The 19,180-nt window shown below is 51.6% G+C and overlaps 1 protein-coding gene across 3 annotated transcripts in view; it reads right to left on the bottom strand.

Moving 5' to 3' along the window:
• Positions 1-808: 808 nt before the first annotated feature.
• Positions 809-19,180, bottom strand: part of Dennd3 (DENN/MADD domain containing 3) — a 59,683-nt gene continuing 41,311 nt past the window's right edge. For 2 of the 3 annotated variants that reach the window (NM_001081066.1, XM_006520252.1), the window contains 10 exons: positions 17,735-17,994; positions 16,533-16,703; positions 15,340-15,469; positions 10,619-10,726; positions 8,415-8,554; positions 7,878-8,035; positions 5,885-6,018; positions 4,526-4,629; positions 4,306-4,443; positions 809-2,297 (listed from right to left, as the gene is read on the bottom strand). In NM_001081066.1, the coding sequence (NP_001074535.1) occupies positions 2,097-2,297; positions 4,306-4,443; positions 4,526-4,629; positions 5,885-6,018; positions 7,878-8,035; positions 8,415-8,554; positions 10,619-10,726; positions 15,340-15,469; positions 16,533-16,703; positions 17,735-17,994 (1,544 nt within the window). In that variant the 3' untranslated portion in view covers positions 809-2,096. Of the gene's footprint in view, positions 2,298-4,305; positions 4,444-4,525; positions 4,630-4,937; positions 5,066-5,884; positions 6,019-7,877; positions 8,036-8,414; positions 8,555-10,618; positions 10,727-15,339; positions 15,470-16,532; positions 16,704-17,734; positions 17,995-19,180 lie in introns of all 3 variants that reach the window. The other variant, NR_152151.1, reaches the window with a different exon arrangement.

The raw sequence follows: 19,180 nt of genomic DNA, 5'->3' as shown, positions 1-19,180 counted from the left end.
CTACACTACTGGTCCTGCCGGCCCTTGCCTGACCACTGTCAAGCCCTGCAGAGCCATGGCAGGCCCACTCCAAGGACCCTCAGCCACACAACACAACTTCTTACCCTTATGGAAAGACCTAGAGCCAGCGAGACACGCTCCTCACCATCAGGATGAGTTCACCCTCCCTAACTGGTTATATCCAAGATGGGAGAAACCAAAGGCACGGACGTGCATCTTTTCATCTCAATAACCCCTCGCAAGGCTCCTTCACAAATATCACGCCATGTGCCCACTCCAGGCCATTGGGTACCAGGGAATGGCCCTCACCACTGTCCACTGCTTCTCCTCTTGGTACACGTGCCTACTCCTGCCTACTCCCTAAAGTCTCTGGCTCTTTGTACCAGTTGGTTGTTCCATATGAGGTCGTACAAATCAAAATCACCACAAATGAGTCCGATTTGGAACAGCTTGATTGGTGCTTAGAATAAAAAGAGAAATTAAAAATGGTCTCCCATGTGTCCCAGCTATGGTTGGCATGCCTGTCACCATCCCATGTGTCCCAGCTATGGTTGGCATGCCTATCACTGCAGCACTTGGTTGATCAAGGCAGGAGTTGGGGGTTGATGCCACTCTGGGCTACAGAGTTCAACCTTGTCACAAAAGCGAAAGTGCTCAACTCCCAGATGTCTCCATGGCTGAGAAGATGTGGCTCGGTGCTAGAGCCCTTGTTTATCAGGATGCGACAGACCCTGGTTCAATCTCAAGCACTGCAGAGAAAACTGGACTTCCAGTCTCAAGACCCCGCTATCCATTCATAGCAGCCAAGTCAAGCAACCAGCATTTATTAACAAAAAGGGTTTATTATCACAAGTTGTAAACACCTGGTCATACATGGACTGGCATTAAATAACTTAGAATGCATTTATGGTCGACTTTTACAAAGACAGTGTGAACCTGTGCCCTTGGCCGCTGGCCACATTGTCCCTCTGGACATATGGGACACCTCTTAGGGAATACAGACTCTAGGGAGAGGTGTGGCTCTGAGATCCTCTGCACTGTGTTCAAGGGAGCCACACCTCAAGTGAGCCAGCAGTCAGTGACATGGACCCTTCAGGCCTGGGTCTTCACAGGCATGGGCTCAAGTACCTCTGGACCCTGGTTGATCTCAGAGACGGGCGTGGACCACTGGTAACCTCTTAGTGACCGCCTCTCCAATGGCGGACATGGAATCTTGAAGACCCAAGGCAGGGGATCCCAAGGGCTCCATGCAGAACTCACAGGAGGATACACAGGATACAGGCCATTTCCTCTGCGTGTCCAGCATCCATACAAACACACCTTGCAGAACACTTGCAGAATGAAATTGGGCCAGTGTGGCAAACACATTCACAAGCCTCCGTGCAGATAGCTATGTACAGTTCAATAGAGGCGTTGTGTCCACACGTGCAGGAGACACGCAAAGTGCAGCTATGCCACAAGCCAGTGACACAGTCACTCACTTGTGCTTGTGAGATGTGCTTCCTGCCTGTAGTAGTCGGTGTCTTCATTAAACCTTTAATGCTAAGACAGAGCCGTTCAGCTGCCCAATTTCTACACAGACAAATCTGGCCAGTACTGTCCCCTTCCTGGGCCAGGCCTTGGTCACTTTCCCTGAAGGAGGAATCACCTGCCCAGTGCAAGCCAGTTCGGTCGGTGATTACCTTCGAATGCTCAGAAGACTCTCTGGAATCAGGAAGTTAGTGGAAACCCGAAAGGCTCTGTTTCTGTGGCTGACTGTGACACACTAGCCTTTGCCCTACACCAATGGCAATGAGCCCAAGTGTTTAAGAGTAAACACGAAGAGGAGAGGCCAGCCTAGAGGACCACAAGTCACATGTGATTCAGCTGAGTTGGCAGCTCAGGTGCTGACTTCTAGTTATGGATTCTGGAAGTTTCTAGGTAATATGAGGTAACTTTACAGTGGAGGTTATCAGCAGTAAGCTGTAGCTGCTCGCCCAAGGAGGTGAAGGCCGCCAGAGCAGACAGGCCCCACCTAGCTGGCCACTGACACAGTGGAGGGTTGGAGGGTCGGGAGGCGGGCCCTCACAGGACAGCATTGGTTCAGTATGGAGCTCTCACTCCACCTTCCAGATGGCGATCTTTCCCTCCTCCTGGCCCGCTCCGCTCAGTACGTAGCGGTCCTCAGCAGAACACAGGGTCCTCACGGTGTCCAAGTGTGCCACCAGCTCCTTTTCCACCGTCACCTTCTCCACGTCCATCACGTAGATCTTCCCTCTGGTTTTTCCCTGAGACAGCCCCCTGCCGCCCACCCAGATCTGCAGGAAAGAAACAGAGATACGCCCTTGAAGCTCAGTGCTCTGTGACAGATGCACCTTCCCAAACGCGTGTCCTTCCTGCTGGCCAAGTGGCTGGGCCACCTGGAGGGCCTAGGACAGAACTTCAGGCCTGAGAGCCCCCAGGATAATGTGGCCACAGCTCACGCTGTCTCCTGGACTTGAGATCTGCTGAGGGCAACTTCAGCTGTAATTGTGAGAGGATGGGTGTGGGAACCTGAGTGGTGAGCATATGTGTGCCTCACACCAAGTCCACACTGCAGAACAGCTGACAGCTGACTCCAGCCACACAGTGGGACCACACTTTGCCACCTGTTAGTCAGGGCTGGGACCTATCACATCTGTCTTTTTTTTTTTTTTTTTTTTTTTTTTTAATTCCTCCAGGAGTGTCCTTGGCTGCTGCAGGCTGAAGGCTTGTTTGTATAATAATGTACATATTTTCCTGTTCTTCCTTTAAGGAATGGGCTCTCAGTTGTCATTAAGGAGTCTATCTTAATCAGAGAGGGCAGAAGTCTGGGAGGTGAAGGTGTGGCTGATATCTCAGCAGAATGGTAAACGCAGGGACCTTCAGGACAGCCCTTAAGGCTATGGAAAAGAACTCTAAAAATAGGAGTTCAACAATACATAATTTCTCAACTATGCAAAAATACAAGGATGCAATATGAATTGCATAAGGGACCTCACAGATCTAAAAGAACAAAGGCAGCTGCACTATGACTCCACCTGTCAGAAAGATACTAAGGAAGGAGAGAAAGAGACTTAGGGAGTGGTGAGCAAAGGAGATCCCACCCAGCTAAGTTTGTTGTTTACACTCCCAAAGGTAGATTCCTGAGCTTGGGGTCGCCCTGCGACACAGCAAGGTTAGGCCCAGGTGCGGTAGAAATGGAAAATTTAGGACACCTAGCTATCTTAACCAAGGCAGGCAGATCTTTGTGAATTCTTTTTGCAAAGTTAAAAGAAAACATGTGCTTGCTGTCTCTAAAGAATTAAGGGGCTGGGGTCTTGGGACGCTGATTTGTGGGATAATTAAAGGGGAACCTGGAGTAAATGACTGGGCTAATATGTAAATAAGAGACCGGGTTTATGATCTAGAGGACTTTAGGGGAGCAGAAGAGAACTTCTTGGAGAGCCGTCTCTTAGAGAGCAGAGCAGAGAGAGCTATCTGGGGATCTCCAGAGAACGCAGGACAAAGCCGACTGGGAAGCTGCTGTCCGGAGCAGACAGAAGTCATCATCTTGGGCCCAGGATTTGCCTTTGAGTCCTTTGTCTTCGCCACTCCCAGACCCCTTCTCTCAGAACCCCTCTACAAGCTGAGGCTGGACCTTGGCACTGTGGGTCTGCTGGCCATAGCCTACAGAAACCTTTCCCCTTCTCAAGCTGTTTGCTGTGGTGATGGAAGGCTGGCACCTGAAGCTCTCAGCTCTCCTCAGTTAAGGCTTGGGCCCTTCTTAGTCAGTGACGAGTAGGCTGGGACTTCTGGCTTGGAGGAGAGGGTATGGCTGTACCAGGGATGTAGGACCTCTGTGAACTGGGCAGACTATCGTGTTGTGAGTATTATCTCCCAAGAAGTCACACCCTTTCAGAAAGCGAAATGATTTGGAAAGAGTCCTAGGTGGGATGTGGCCAGCTGCAGTGGCCCAGGGCTTTGGGAAACACAGAGAGGTGCCACATGAGGACTGGCAGATGGAAGAGGGGCATCCACCAGCCAAGATGGTCTGGCATGGCCTTGCCAGGCACCAGAAGCTCCACAGAAAAGCAGCTAGCCTGCCCACTCCTGGGATTGGCTGACTGGGCCTCCAGCTGAGGGGAAGAAATGAGGCAGACAGAGCACTGTGAAATCTGAGGCACGTGACAACCTGCATCACAGCCAGCCTCATATCCCACTCATTCCCACTAAGGCGGGAAGGAACCTTGCAAAAGGAGGCCGAGCCACCAAGACAAGGCCAGAGGAACCGGAGGGGATGCTGGTGGCCAGACACTTTCACCTCACCTGCCTCTTCACCCGGATCATACAGGTGACCTCGGAGCAGTCTTGTAAGTAAGTCTTCTGAGGAGGCTGGTCCAGGTCCTTCAGGCTCCACATATACAGCTCACTGACCCCCGTAGAGGCCGCCCACAGCTGCTGCTCCTGGGATAGAAATCACCGTGGGACAATAGCACTGCGACCAAGACAGCCCAAGGCCGGACTTGTGCACACAGGCCTGGAGTACCTCAGGCAGAAGTTGGAAGGCCAGGAAGGAGGCATCTTTCGGATGCTTCAGCTCTTGACGAACAAAGCCCTGCGGGGTCACCACCAAGATCTTGTGGACTGTACCTGTAGGAGGAAAAAACCAAGAGGAGGGATGGGCAGGGCGTGCACAAGTCAGGAGGAGGGAAGACGAGAGTCTGGCAGAGTCAGGAGCTACAGGGGTACCAGCACCTAGGACTCCCTTGAAAGGCAGGTACTGCCTGCCCAGCTGGGTCCCTCTTCCTATGATGGCCATGAAGCCTGTCTCACAGTTCCCATGAGATGTTCTAACACAGACAGGTACTTCCTGGACTCGGTCACTTCATGGAACTCAGGGCCCAAGCCCAGGCCTCTTGAGCACCACAAGCAGAGGAAAGCTGGGTGGCGGGACTCACCAGGAACTAGGCATCCTGGCAAAATAAGTTCTCTTAATTTCTCTGAAGGCTGCTGACTGCCCAGCGATGAGAAACCACGCAGTACCACCCTTAAGAGCACCCATGCGAAAGGGAAGCGGGAAGGGAAGCTGAAAAGAGAGCAGAAAAGAAGATAGAGCTGGGTTAAAATACTTAGTGAGGGCAGCCGCAGGCAAGGTAAGAGCGTGTGCAAGGCTGGCGGACCCGAGTCCATCAGCTCTCCTTAGGCAAGGCCTGGTCCCTTTTGAGTCACTGAAGGCTGGGGACAGTGGAGGCAGGAAGATCGCAAGGTCAAGACGAGCCATAGCTACCTAGCGAATTTGCGGCCAGTGTGACCTACACAGGACCCTGGAACAACAGAGACAGACAGAGCAAGGAAGCACGTGCAGAGATGGCACACTAAGTTAGTCTAAGCACATGGCCGACTGCATTCAAGGCTCCCATTTGCTTCAGAGCAGCCTCATAGTACAGGCGGCTCCCGTGCCCCAGGATGTTCTGAAACTGTGCCGTAACACGAACCACCAGCCTAGAGCCTGCCCTTCCCATCACCCCTTGGCAAACCGACTCGGCTCTAGACACTGGGGTCCTAGGGAGGGGCTTGGAATGACACAAGTCACAGTAGCGAGCTGGGCCAGGCTTGCCTTCAGAGGCAGATGTGGCACACTCAGAAGAGGTTGCAGGGGACAAGACAGGGTCACTGGGCCAGGGTACAGAAAAGGAGCCGGGGACTGGCAGACAAGTAGCAGAATGGCAGCCATCTATACACCAGCCTGTCAAGGAATGGAGAGGGACGAGCCAAGCTACTGGGACAGCATGGTTGTCGGGAGAGGAGGAATCAAAGCTGGAAACAGGGACAGTGAAGGGAAAGGGGCTCGGGCCAGCGCAGCATCAGGGCACCATGCTCACTGGCCAAAGACCTGGAAACTTACAACACCATATGCGGTCGTTGTGCAGGCTGATGGACAGGAGGTCACCGTATGACAGCTGGAACCGGCTGATCACTCGCAGTGTGCTGACATTCCACGCGATGACCGTCCCATCCAGACTACAGGAGTAGATCTCACTGAGGGATCAAACACACGCGTATGCATTTAACAGGCCACGGGACACCTCACATCTAACCTTGGGGGTAAGAAAGGCACCATTCACAGTAGGGATGATGATAAGTGGGACACACCAGGGACACATCAGGGTCTTAGGTGCTCAGTTCCCCTCTCTAGCCCCTGTGGGATTGATGGGGTGTCAGGGAGACCCTGTGCCACCATTCACTGCACCAAATCTTGAGCAGAGCTATCTAGCTCAGAGGAGCCAGGAAGGGCAGGCACAGCAGCACCCTGGGGTGGGCATCCACAGTGGCTGGTTGAGGTGGGCAGGGGCCAGTACTACTGGTGACCCCTGTACCTTCCTAGCTCCTGTCATTCTCAGATAAGCACAAAATGTCCCACTTGACCTGAGCCTGGGAGAACAGAAGCACCTCTGGTGCCATATTAGGGAACAGGGATGGGGTGGTACGAAGTAGCATAGGCAGCTGCTGCCAGGACCGAGGCTGCACCACCCAGCTAGAAGACCCTGCCTTGCTCTCCGAGCCTTCCCTGGGCTCTACTCCATCAGATCTGACCATGCTGTCGGGCATGTATAATAGCTCACTTAGAAGTTGGCACTCTTAAAGACAGTGACACAAGCTGGTATCATGGGTTGCATTGTGTCCCCGAGAAATGACGCAGCGGATTCCTTGCACTCAGCACCTCAGAATACAGCCTGACTCAGAACAGGGTCTCTGCAGGTGTAGCCAAGGTGACATGCCATCATTACACAGGCCCTGGCCCATTAGCACTGGGGTCTTTACAAAATGGGCATAGGCTATTGTGGGAGGGTGTGGTAACACCAAGTTGGAATAATGTATCTACAAGCCAGGAGACACCAAGGCAACCATCATATCTGGGGAGGCCAGAGAGAGTCTCCCACAGCATCTAGAGGGAGCCCAGCCCACCCCAGTGATCTCTTTGTCTAGGGCACTGTTGTGGCTTTGGGAGACCAATAGACAACGGAGGCTCTCCATCAGGATGTACATGGACAAGTGAGCCCGGAAGAAGGTGGCCTTGAGGTGGGTAACCTCCATGGCTTTCCCAAACCTGCCTCTGAATGCTGGCTCCACTGGAGGATGGACAGATAAGGGAAGCCTCAGTCTGGGAGCCGTACCCCGGTTCCCATCCGTCCTGGGCACACCCTGTACCCTCACAATGCCCACATAATTTGAGAGTTTTTCATGGGTCAAATCTCTCCTAAGATGACTTGGTCATGGAATTGGGGGGGACACATGGGTAAAATGGGGTTCACATGACAGGGTGACCCTCCATTGGTGCCAGCATCCAGAGCTGCCTGTCTTGCAAGGGTGGAACCCCCTTGAAGCAAGCTGGATGGGTTTGAAAATAAAGGTAATCCGGATGCCAGACCCACCCCAGGACACAACACTAGCTTACAGATTCAGCAGGGGGAAGTGCCCCCATCAGCCTGCAGACAGCTGGCCTTTTGGCAAATCTTGGGGTCATAGGGGAGGGATGGCCCTCAGTGGCATTTTAGAGAGAGTCAACATCAAGGACTGAGGTGCTCTTTCATACCAAGCCAGATTTCTGATGTCTGGAAGAATGAGAAATCCAACCACAACCAGCACTTCCTGGAGGGTGCGCCCTCTCCAGTTTGCCAAAAACACTGGCTGCTCTGAGTACTCTTGGCTGTAAGGCAAAGAGCCAAAACCGCTTTTGCCATCTCAAGAGACTCCTTCCTCTTTACCCACAAGCAGAACCAGACCACACATGTCTCCTTCCGCACACTGTTTGCCTGGCCAGGAGGCCGGGACCCCTTACCATCCACACCCCTGGGAGACAAGCCTTTCCTCTTTCCTGCCCCATAGGGCCCTGGTACCTGGGCTTCTTTCCATTGTGCACGGCCAAGCCAGTGACTGGAGAACGGTGATCCGTGAGCTGTTTGTTGCAGGACATGCTGTGGACATTGATGATGTAGATGACAGAGTCCTCGGAGCCCACCCACACCTGGTTGTGCTCCGCCATCACCATACAGTTCTAAGGGGAGCCAAGATGGAAGAGAGGTGTACAAGCCAGGTTCACGGTCTGCACACGTACCACCAGCCCCAAATCTGCGAATAAGAGCACTGATCCTGCAGGGTCTGACAAGTCAGAGCCCTGTTTAAGTCACACACAGTGAGCATTGACTTGGGGGCGGGGGCTCGGGGGGGGGGGTAAAGACAAGTTTAGCAGGTGGCTGCAGAAGTGGTGGTGAGTGAAGATGGGTTGTAGCAATGGCCAAGCAAGCCATCAGGGTTTCTGCAGACAGCATGTTCTTAAGGCCTCTCTGGCTTCTTAAAGTCACTCGGGTTGCTAGGTGAAGGGCTGCCATTGAGTCACTCTGAGCATCCCTTTGGGTTAAAGGTGTTGCACTCACCACTTTCGAGGAACCCACTTTAAAGCAATGCTGGTGGACGGTCCAAGAGGAGGCATCAAACACGACCACTTTGCCTTCGTTCAGGGCACACCACAGCTTGGGGTGGGCATCTTCCACCTTCTCTGCAGGATCCAGGCGCCCTGAAGGGGAAAGCAGCCCCAAAGCTTTTCAGTGGCTGTCTGTCAGATCAGTGGTGGTGGGGAGGGGCCACCTCCTGCCTTCCAGATAACCACAGAACACCGTGCAGTGCAGTGCAGAGTGCAGGGGCGTGACAATGACTCCCTGGTGAGTCTGGGGTCTCGTGAGCTCCTAGAACTCACAACTCTGCGGAGTGAGGAGGTACTGTTGCACCAGGGTCCACAGGTAAGCAGGTGTGAAGAGGACTGGTGAACACTGGGTGTGAGAGGGAGAGGCCGGCGGGCTGGAGAGATGGCTCACGGTTGAGAGCACTGTCTGCCCACTGATTTCCATACCTACCCAAAGCTTACATACCATTTTGCTTCAGGTTCTCATCAACACTTAGTGCTTGGGACCAACTTACTTATTTAGGGTTTTTGAGATGAGGTCTCATGTAGCTCACCCTAACCTTGAACTTGTGATAATCCTCCTGCCTCAGCCACCTGAATACTGTGGTTATACATATGCACCATATCACATCCAGTTTGGCATACATTTTTAAAAAGTTTGAGCACTCTAAGGGATACTTTTTGTTGCTTATTGGAGATAAGGCCTTAGTACTCTCCCCAGGCTGGTATTGTCTCAACTTCTTGTGTATCTAGGACTATAGGCCAATATCATCCTGTCCAGCTCGACTCTAGCTTTGAGTGTGACGTTGCCCTAACTCATCATGAAGCCAGTAGTGTCAGCACTGGGGTGGCCTCCTCCATGAGGTATGTGTCTTAGAGAGTTATGTGCCAATGGCTGGGTGGGAGTCCCTCATGGGGAGGATGTCACATCCCAGGATTACACAAGCCAGCACGGTCTCTGAGCGCCCTCTCTCCTGGCTGTAATTTCTTGAAACTATTATTATTTTCTTTTTTTTTAAGATTTATTTTTATTTATGAGTACACTATAGCTGTTTTCAGACCTGCAGAGGGCATCAGATCCCATTACAGATGGTTGTGAGCCACCATGTGGTTGCTGGGAATTGAACTCAGGACCTCTGGAAGAGCAGTCAGTTCTCTTAATCACTGAGCCATCTCTCCAGTCCCCTTATTATTATTATTATTATTATTATTATTATTATTATCATCATCATCATCATCATCATCATCATCATTACCATCATCATCATCATCATCTATTTGTATGTTTGTATGCGTGCACACATATTGGAAGCTAGATGACAAATTGGGAGAGTCATTTCTCTCCATGATGTGTGTTCAAATTCAGGTTGTCAGGGTTGGTGGCAAGCAAGCAAGCACCCTTACCCACTAAGCCTCCTCACCAGCCCAGAAACCGCCAGTGTAGTTACACATAGAGTCCTTCAGTGCTTAGGAACTTGGGGCTGGCCGGGTCATGCCTGTGCTGTTGGGTGTGCTGGTCCGGGAGTCACTCACTCTGCGTACTTGTAAGCACCTTGCTCATCTAGACTTCAGTCCACTTGGGGCTGGTGTGGTGACTGAAGTGGGCAGGCTCCCGGCTTCCCATACAGAGATAGGCTAGCCCTCTGCCCTATGGTTACACAACCATTTGCCAACAGCATCCTCCTCAACCAAAGACAAGAGCAACACATAGCACCTGAAATGTCCCATACCATAGAGGGCAGGGGACGAGTGAGTATTCCGGTCTCCACCAAAGTCATTGCCCAGGTATAAGGTGCCCCACGGACAGGAGGGCAGAGTGGCCATAAGAGTTTTGCCCTTGTGGGTCAGGACCCTGTCCTATAGACAGAAAGCACCCTCGCTGTTTCTTTTTTTTTTTTTTTTTTAGAATTTAGACTGACCAATTCAGAGTCTGCCATTTATTTATTTATTTTTTTCGAGACAGGGTTTCTCTGTGTAGCCCTGGCTGTCCTGGAACTCACTTTGTAGACCAGGCTGGCCTCGAACTCAGAAATCCGCCTGCCTCTGCCTCCCAAGTGCTGGGATTAAAGGCGTTCGCCACCACGCCCGGCCCTCGCTGTTTCTAGAAGGGGGTTTCCCCTTGCCGCTGCCAGGCTGACCTCCAACCCAAGTCTAGACAGTTCATCCCAACCAAGATACCTGGAGTATACAGCAGGACTTCAATGGCTTGGGGAGCGGTCTCTCCGGCTGAAGGGTTAATCTTGTGTTTTAGGGTCTCCGAGGTTGTCTTTGGGACCGCCATGGGTGCTGAAACACAGGCACGAGAGTTGGGTTACCCGGTTCAAGGATAGAGGGACAGCAAGTAAAGCTTGCCTGTTAGTTTACTGTAAAATCGTACACGGCCTCAAGAGGGCGCTCTTGGAAAAACTGTTATGGAGAGTAGCATTGGAGGTGGCCCCTGGTGTGCACACCACAGGACGTGTGTGGAAATCAGAGAAGCACTAGTGGAAGTCAGTTCTCTCCTTCAGCCACGCGGATCTCAGAAACTGAGCTCAGGCCACCAGGCTTGGCAGCGAGTGCCTTTACCTAGTTAGCCAGCTTGCCAGCTTGAGGTCGCATTCATCTGTGAATGGACACTTAGTCTAGTTACATGACCAAGACACCACACTTGCACCTCTTTCTGCACAATCAAACACATTTCCAGACAGCGCTAAAACTGCCTTCCCTGGAGGTTTCTGAGACCACCTGCCAGATTGAATGGCCTTCCCACTAACCCTGAGGCACTTCCTCCTGTCCCCTGGATCCCCTGCACTGCAGTAGAGGCTATGCCTTAGGGACTCACTGGTGGCCTTTCACTTCTGATGTGATTGCTATTGTCCTCATTTTTCAAAAGAAACAACCAAGTCCTGTTCCTTGCTTGTAGAAGAACAGCAACCTGCCAGTCACTAGGCCTCCAGCATGGCTCCTGGGTTCCAACAATGCAGGAAGTGATGGCCGGACCCTCTGCCACTGCCTCTCCACCTGCTGCCTCAGGTGACTGACTCGGGTCCTTTCATTTGTATATTTATAGACCTGCCATCACAGGTGGACTCCATGTTTCCAAATTAAGCTTGGGATCTCATGTCGTGAGTCCTCACTTTGTTAAGCCATGCATTAGAAGGTATTTCTGGATTTGCTAAAACCAGGATCAGGAATTCGTCGTGCTGTGACCTGAGCTCGGATGGCTCCTCCTGCGTCCTGGGAACAAGGTGATGATGACAGATTGTGTGCTGGGTGTTACTATGGCAACTCTGTAAACTGTTTACAGAGGCCATGAACTGCTGTCACCGAGGAGGAGTACATTTAAAGTTGTATAAACAGCTGAAGTGTACTGTTTATTTGAGTTTACTCTCATCTGAGCACAGGAGCAGTTCTGTTGAGACCCAAAACTGTTAGAGCTCCCAGAGGGCTCAATGGGTCTCCAGGCAACCTGGGGACACCTGAGCCTCCTGGCTTCTGTCCCAGCTCAGGAACAGGTTCTATGACCAGAAAGCATCAGGGCCACACAGTCAGTGACACAGATTACAAAGGGAAAGGTGAAGCTAAGCCAAGGTGTCATTTTCTAATTCTTGGACAGCTGTTTGTAAAACCTGACTGCACACCCAAGACAGATGAAATGACACACACTTCACAGACATTCACAGCAGCCTTCCTTTGTTAGACAGAAGGCAGATCCAACTTAAGTGTCCACTACAGATGAAGGGTAGAGAGTATGTAATGCTGCCAAACAACACAGTACCGTAGCCACTAAAGAAATGAAGGACTGTCAACCCAGAGTTTGTCTTGCCTACAAGATGTGCAGGGATAAAGATGGAGCAGAGATCGAGGGAGCAGCCAAACAATGACTACCCCAACCTGAGACCCATCCCATGTGACCGAGTTAACCCCTGACACTATAATGATACTCTGCTCTGCTTGCAGACAGGAGCGTAGCCTAACTGTCTCCTGCGAGGCTTCATCCAACATCTGATGGGAACAGATGCAGAGACCCACACCAGAAATCAGGCAGAGCTTGGGGTGTCTTGTGGAAGAGTGGGGGATAGAAGTGAGCAAGCTGGAGGGGTCAAGGACACCACAAGAAGATCCAGAGTCAACTAACCAGCGACCATGGCAGCTCACAGAGCCTGAGCCACCAACCAGGGAGCACGCAGGAGCTGGACCTAGGCCCCCTACACATCTGTAGCAAAGGTGCAGCTTGATGTTCAGATGGTTGCCCTAACAAGTGGAATGGGGCTATCTCAGTCTCAGTTCCCTGCCACTGGATCCCCTTGCCCTACCTGGACTGCCTGGTTAGGCCTCAGTGGGAGAGGATGTGCCTAGACCTGCTGGGACTAGATGCCCCAGGGTGGGTGGTACCCAAGGGAGCGCTCCCCTTCCCTGCAGAGAAGGAGAGGGGACAACAGGGGAGGGATTTGTAAAGGTGGGACTGGGACAAGAGGAGGGAAGTAGGCTGTAATCAGGATATGAAGTGAATTACAAATAAAATAAAAACAAAGAAAGAAATGGGTTATATATATGCTTGCTTGCTGTATGAGTATGGGGACCCATGGTAAGCCAGGAGCCGGGTGGGGTGAGCCCCTGCAACTCCTGTTCCTATGGCTCGACAGAGGGCAGAGACAGCAGACTCCCTAGAAGCTTGTGGGCCAACTGGCCTGGTGTACACAGCAGTAAGTGACAAAAGTGACAGGGCCCCACCTGAAGCCAGGCGGAAGGTGAGGACCAACACCTGCATGAACACTCACCGTGGCACGCGTACATCCACTCACAAACAGCACACCTCACCATCAATACATTTTCCTTAAGGGAAAGGGCCAGCACAAGCCTCCTCACGGAGGCACTGAGGAAACACTGGGCTGAGTGAAAGGGTGGAGTCAGGAAGGCTCCTGGGTACGGGAGACACCCTGGACAGATGAGATCACGGTGATAGTGAACCAACAGGCCATCAGGGGCACAGAAGGAGGTGCTGAGCAGTGTGGGGGTTCCTCTTGCAGAGCGTGAGTGTGTCAGCCATCACAGGGATGGTGGCACTGCCCTTCAAGTACCCTAAACCTAGGAAGTCACAGCTTAAAGGGGTCCAGAACAAGAGTGATATCTCAGTATCAACAGGACCTGGATAGTGTGGCAGAGATCCCTACTTCACCAACCTGTGCTCCAAAATGAACTTCCTATTGTCGTTTAAGCTACACTTTCTTTGTGGCCTCCGTAGGTTTGCTATTTCTAGTATGCTGGTCTTAAAGCTGGAGGCTGCAGGAGGACATTTAAAATGGAAACAGTGGAAGCCGAGAAGGCTCAAGACATCTTGTTAGCACACTGATCCTAGACTTGAAACCCTGACCTCAGGATGGCTTCAGAATGTGAGAGCCAAAGAGAAACGAACAGAAAGGAGGCTGGAGATTTCTGTCCCAGGAGCCTAGCCTTTAAAGATAAAAAGATGCTGGGCTTAGCCACTGATAGCTGTAAAGCCAATACTTGGGAGGTGGAGGCGGAAGGATCAAGAATTTCAAGCCATCTTCAGCTACAGAGAGAGTTCAAGACCAGTTTGGGCTACCCAAGACTAAATCAAAGAAAGAAAAGGAGGAAGGGAGAGAAAGAAAGAAAGAAAGAGAGAGAGAGAGAGAAAGAAAAAGGGAAAGAGAGAGAGAGGGAGGGAAGGAAGGAGGGACAGAGAGAAAGGGAGGGAGGGAGGGAGGGGAGGGAGGGAGGGAGGAAGGAAGGAAGGAAGGAAGGAAAAGAAAAGAAGAAAAGAGAAAGAAAGAGAAAGAGAGAGAAAGAGAAAGAAAGAGAAAGGGAAAGAGAAAGAGAAAGAGAAAGAGAAAGAGAAAGAGAGAGAAAGAGAAGGGAAGGGGGGAGAGGGGAGAAGGGAGAGGGGAGAGGGGAAGGGAGAGGGGAGGGGAGGGGAGAGGGGAGGAGAGGGGAGGGGAGGGGAGAGGGGAGGGGAGGGGAAGGGGAAGGGGAAAGGGAAGGGGAGGGAAGGGAAGGGAGACGCATTCAGGGCTACCCTTGCCATCTGTTAACAGGCCAGTCAAGTGCAGAGAGGCCATGGCTATCCAGGGCGTGTGGTTCTGACCACACACATCCCCAACACTGACCAGAGAGGCTCTTAGTTATAGCCTTCCAGACATTTAGTGTGCTGAGCCAGACAAAGGATTCTTCAGTTGAGGATCAGGACCTGCAGTTTACAATGTAAAATGGGACACCAGGAAAAAAAAAAAAAAAAAAAAGGAGCATGTGTATTCTAAAAAACAAGGAGCTACAAGGTCCAAGATGAAATAAAGAAGGGGAGGACGAAAGCCAACAAGTGATATTAAAAAAAAAATCCTAAAACTGCTTATAAAAAAATCGCAACACTCGCTGGTGCAGGAGGATTGTGAGTTCAAGGCCAGCCAGGGCTATATGCTGAGTTCCGGGGTAGCCTAAGCTAGACCAATTCCATCTCAAGCAATAAAAAGCAAACAAATGAACAACAGTGCTCTTCCAGACAAACCAGGGCCCTTGAGATTGCTCAGAGTTTAGGCACTTTACCTCCAGGCTTGGTAATCCGAGTTCAAATCCAAGACCCACATTGTGGAAGGAGAGAACTGACTCCAACAAGTTGTCCTCTGACCTGTGTGACATGGTATGTGTGTCCACAAGTCACACACACACACAAAACAGTGACAAAAAAATTATAGCTAAGTGTGTAATCCCAGCAGCATTCAGGAGACTAAGGCATGAGTACTGTGAGACTGTGTTCAGCTGGGCAAGACCTACCCCCTCCCCAAAGAGTAAAAGCAGAAGGCAAGAAAGCTTGGGTGGATTCTCAGTGACAGATGCCAACCAGAAGAAACGCTCCAGTGAGACAGCCTCTTAGAACAGAAGCACGGCTCAGCAACAGAACTTACACTTCTTCTTCATGTTGTCAAAGTAGGCCAGCTTGGAGGCAGCATGAATGGCACTAGGTGACTGCAGCGTGCCAACCACGGCATCCATGAGCAGGACATTGGTCAGTGCCTGCTGGACGTACTGTGGGTCCTAGGAGAGATGCAGCTGCGTGTCAGCCCAGTGCGAATCCTGACGGTCTCTCTAGCGTTTGCTTCACTGAAGAGAACAGTACTCCTCCTCTCGTGTTTGTCAGGGCAACGGGAAGGGTCCGAATGGATGAAGACTTTGGAGTTTGTGTCACATAATCTTCTTCTCTAGTTACGGGAAGTCCTCGACGTTGACTCCTAGAGCCAGCACATTCTCTTCCCTAAATGCTGGCAGGCAGGGGCTCGTGACCCCCTCATGCCTGTCCCAACCACACTATGATAGCCAGGGGCATTTCATAAAGCAACAGCTGGCTGTGACTGTAGCCGGTGACAGGAGTGGAAATGGTCCCACCGTGGGCTTTCCCCATTGCATAGCTAATCTGCATATCGTATTTCAGTGGGTGTGGAACTGACCATCTAAGCCGGGGCTCATGAAATACAGAACCTTAGAGAGGATCCAAATCCACTTCTGATCCATGACAGGCAATAACTCATCCCAAGTGGCCACCTTCCTGTCCTGCCACGAGACAGCCCGATTCTCCTAAGATGCGCCAAAGGTAGGCACCAGTGCCGTCTGCATCTCTCTGGTGACTGGTGAGGCTACAAGTCCCTGCATACCCTTACCAGCAGCTCCATTGTGCGAGTTCTCTGCTCGTAGCCTTGGTCCATTTACTTTGGTTTGGCTACGTGATTGTTTGAGACGTGGTCTTGCTCTATGGTCCAGGCTAGCCTCCAACTCCAGACCCTCCCAGCTTAGCCTCCTGAGTCCTGGGATAGGAGGTAGATACATGCCACCACACCTGGCTTGTTTGACACATGGTTTCCTCCCCATTTAGACAACCCTACCCACATTCACTGGGAAGACACCAGAACTAAGTGTACACAGAGGGGCACTGAATGAAGCCCATATGTCCTCTCACACCCCAAAGGCCACATGGTCTCAGGACAACAGCCTCTGTGTCCCTGCAGACAGCATAATTCTTCCTTCCAAGTGCTGCAAGCTCTGGATGCCCCCTTCAGGACCTGGTGCCACCCATGCCCACAGGACCTCCCCACCTCAGACAGACCTTGTGGTCATCTGCCAGCTGCTTTCCGGCCCACATCTCCTTCACCATGAGGTGCCAGAGGTCACACTCCGACTTGAGGTTGGCCTCGAAGACTTCCTTCTTGGCCACCGTCTTGATCTTTAAGGTGGGTATCCTCAGGAGGAGAAATGCCACGGTGCTATTTTTGACTTCCTGCGGGACAAAGACAACTTGGATTGATGGCAGACAGAACAAGTGGCCTGAAGCCACCACACAGGGTGAGTTTAGCCATAATGCCAGACATGAGTGCCTGTTACAACCTTTTACTGTTGCCTGAGGACTTCTGGAGCCAGCTGGCAAGTCAGGCAGGGACTACAGCTGTAGGCCTTGTGTGGCAATCCAGTGGTCACTGGTCTCGGTCCATCTTTCTGCTGTGACCACTCAGACTGAGAACACTTGGCAGCTTCAAGTTTGGGACAGTAAATGTAACTAACTATAAGGCACAAAATAAGATCATCCGGTCCCAATTCAGACCAGCCTTTTTTTCCCAATTCAGACCAGCCTTTTTTTTTTTTTCCTGTTAACCACACTGGCCTCAAATTTGCAACAATTCTCCTGCCTCTGACTCCAGAGTGCCAGGATTACATACACACACCAATACATCTCAGACCTCCTCCTTTGGACGAATATAATGTGGCTAGGCATAGCGGCCCGTGCCTTTAATCCCATGAGCTCTATGTAGTTCCAGGACAATCAAGATTACATAGAGAGACTTTGTCTCAAATAAATAAATAAATAAATAAATATGTGGCCAAGGGGGATGGAGAGATGGTTCAGCAGTTAAGAGCACTGACTGCTCTATCAGAAGTCCTGAGTTCAATTCCCAGCAACCACATGGTGGCTCACAACCATCTGTAATGGGATTCGATGCCCTCTTCTGGAGTGTCTGAAGACAATGACAGTGTACTCATATGTATAATTTTTTAATTTAAATTAAAAAAAATGAATATGGCCAAGCATGACAGCACATACCTATAACCCCAATGTTCAGGAGGCCGAGGCAGGAAGACTGCAAACTCAAAGCCAGGCTGGGTATCAGCATCCTGTCTCAAAAAGAGTGTGTGTGTGTGTGTGTGTAATATGAGCTGAGCAAGCTGGGCCACAAAAGGCCCATTGTGCAGAAGGTGCCAGAGGACACCCGGCGGCCTGGGGACTGGCTGCATCTGGCGCCAGGACCGTCTCACCTCTATGTTCCTGAAGGTGGCAATCTCCACATAGCCGGGCCGCCCCTCGGTGAGCAAGAACAGGCGCTTCTGGGTCATGGCGATCTTGCCCACTCCACGGTTGGTCTTCACAGAGCTCGACAGCTTGTAGACGCACTCGTTCTTATCCAGGTGCTCCATGAGCAGTGCGGGCAGGCTGACCTCCTGTGCCTCTGCCTCAGTCTCCTTCCAGCAGGTGTAAAAGTCTCGGAAGGTCTCCGGGTCAATCTGCTTCTCGTGTCCTGAGTTTAAGGAGGAAACTTTATCATCAGCACCAGGGACTTTAGGCAGGCACTACCCAAGCCAGGCAGCAGGTGGCACCAGTGCCCAGGACTCTGTGAATGGATGGAGGGCCTTTGGCTGTCCCAGCTGTGGGGCAGAAGATTTAGGTAGAGGACATCTGTCCCTTCTAGCCCTCAGAGCGAGGGCAATCTGACTTACTACAGGTAGTCACAGTAACTGCAACAAGGACGCTGTTTTGAGGCAAAGTTGAGCAGTTTCTGAGGCTGGCCTGACACTCACTGAGCGCCAATTTTCTGTTCCTGCTGTATTCTGAGGTCCTGCTCCCCCGTGCGTGGCTTAGAGCCCCCCTCTGGTCTTAAGTTCCTTTCTTCTGGGCCAGAGCCCTCACCTGCACTCAGCTTCTGACACCTGCCAACTGCTCACTTTACACGCCTATCCCCGCCTAGCTTATGTGTCCGGAGCCTGTCTTTTGCTCTGTCCTCTGGTGTGTCTCAAGCCCTCGTTCGTGCATAGGCCACACTCCTCTCTGCTGCCGTCCCTGCCTCTGGGTTTTTTCGCAGCCCCCACAATTGCTTTTTAAAGCATAAGTGAACCTTCCTGCTCCTCATTCAAACCTTTCTGGACTGTTCAGCCACATAAGACCTCAAGTTCCCCCAGACTGTCCACTCTTTCCTTTCACATCCTACCCCAGCCATACCAAGCACTTCCCCAACAGGCCATGTTGTTATTTGCTCATCCTAACTATTATACCACAATAGCTCTCCTCTTGCCCTCAACACACAGGCAAACAGCGCCATACACGGCCTTCCCTGACAGTGCAGGCTATTCTGGCTGCATTACATACCTCCCTCAGGGCACCAGTGAATTCAACTACCAGCACCTGCCAACACCCAACCTGTGTGGTTCACAGACAACTCCAGCACGTCCTCAGAGCCCCCATCTGTAAACTAGGAAACCAAAGGAGGAAGAACAGACCCTGCCCGCTGCCAGCTGGTTCCTGCTTACGCAGAACCTGTGTGTCTCCCCAGGCCCAGCCTCCCTGTGTCCAGCCTTCAGAGGCCCAGGTCTGAGGTAGACAAAGTCCCACTGGGTTCACATCATCGTTCCTGCGTGGTAACAGTGTCATGGTGACAATTGCCTGGTACATCTGTTTTGCTGCCACTGTGTGATGGGTAACCTTACAGC

Source organism: Mus musculus, chromosome 15, assembly GCF_000001635.26.
Source record: "Mus musculus strain C57BL/6J chromosome 15, GRCm38.p6 C57BL/6J".
NCBI classification, from domain to species: domain Eukaryota; kingdom Metazoa; phylum Chordata; class Mammalia; order Rodentia; family Muridae; genus Mus; species Mus musculus.
This window is presented reverse-complemented; position numbering and strand designations above follow the sequence as displayed.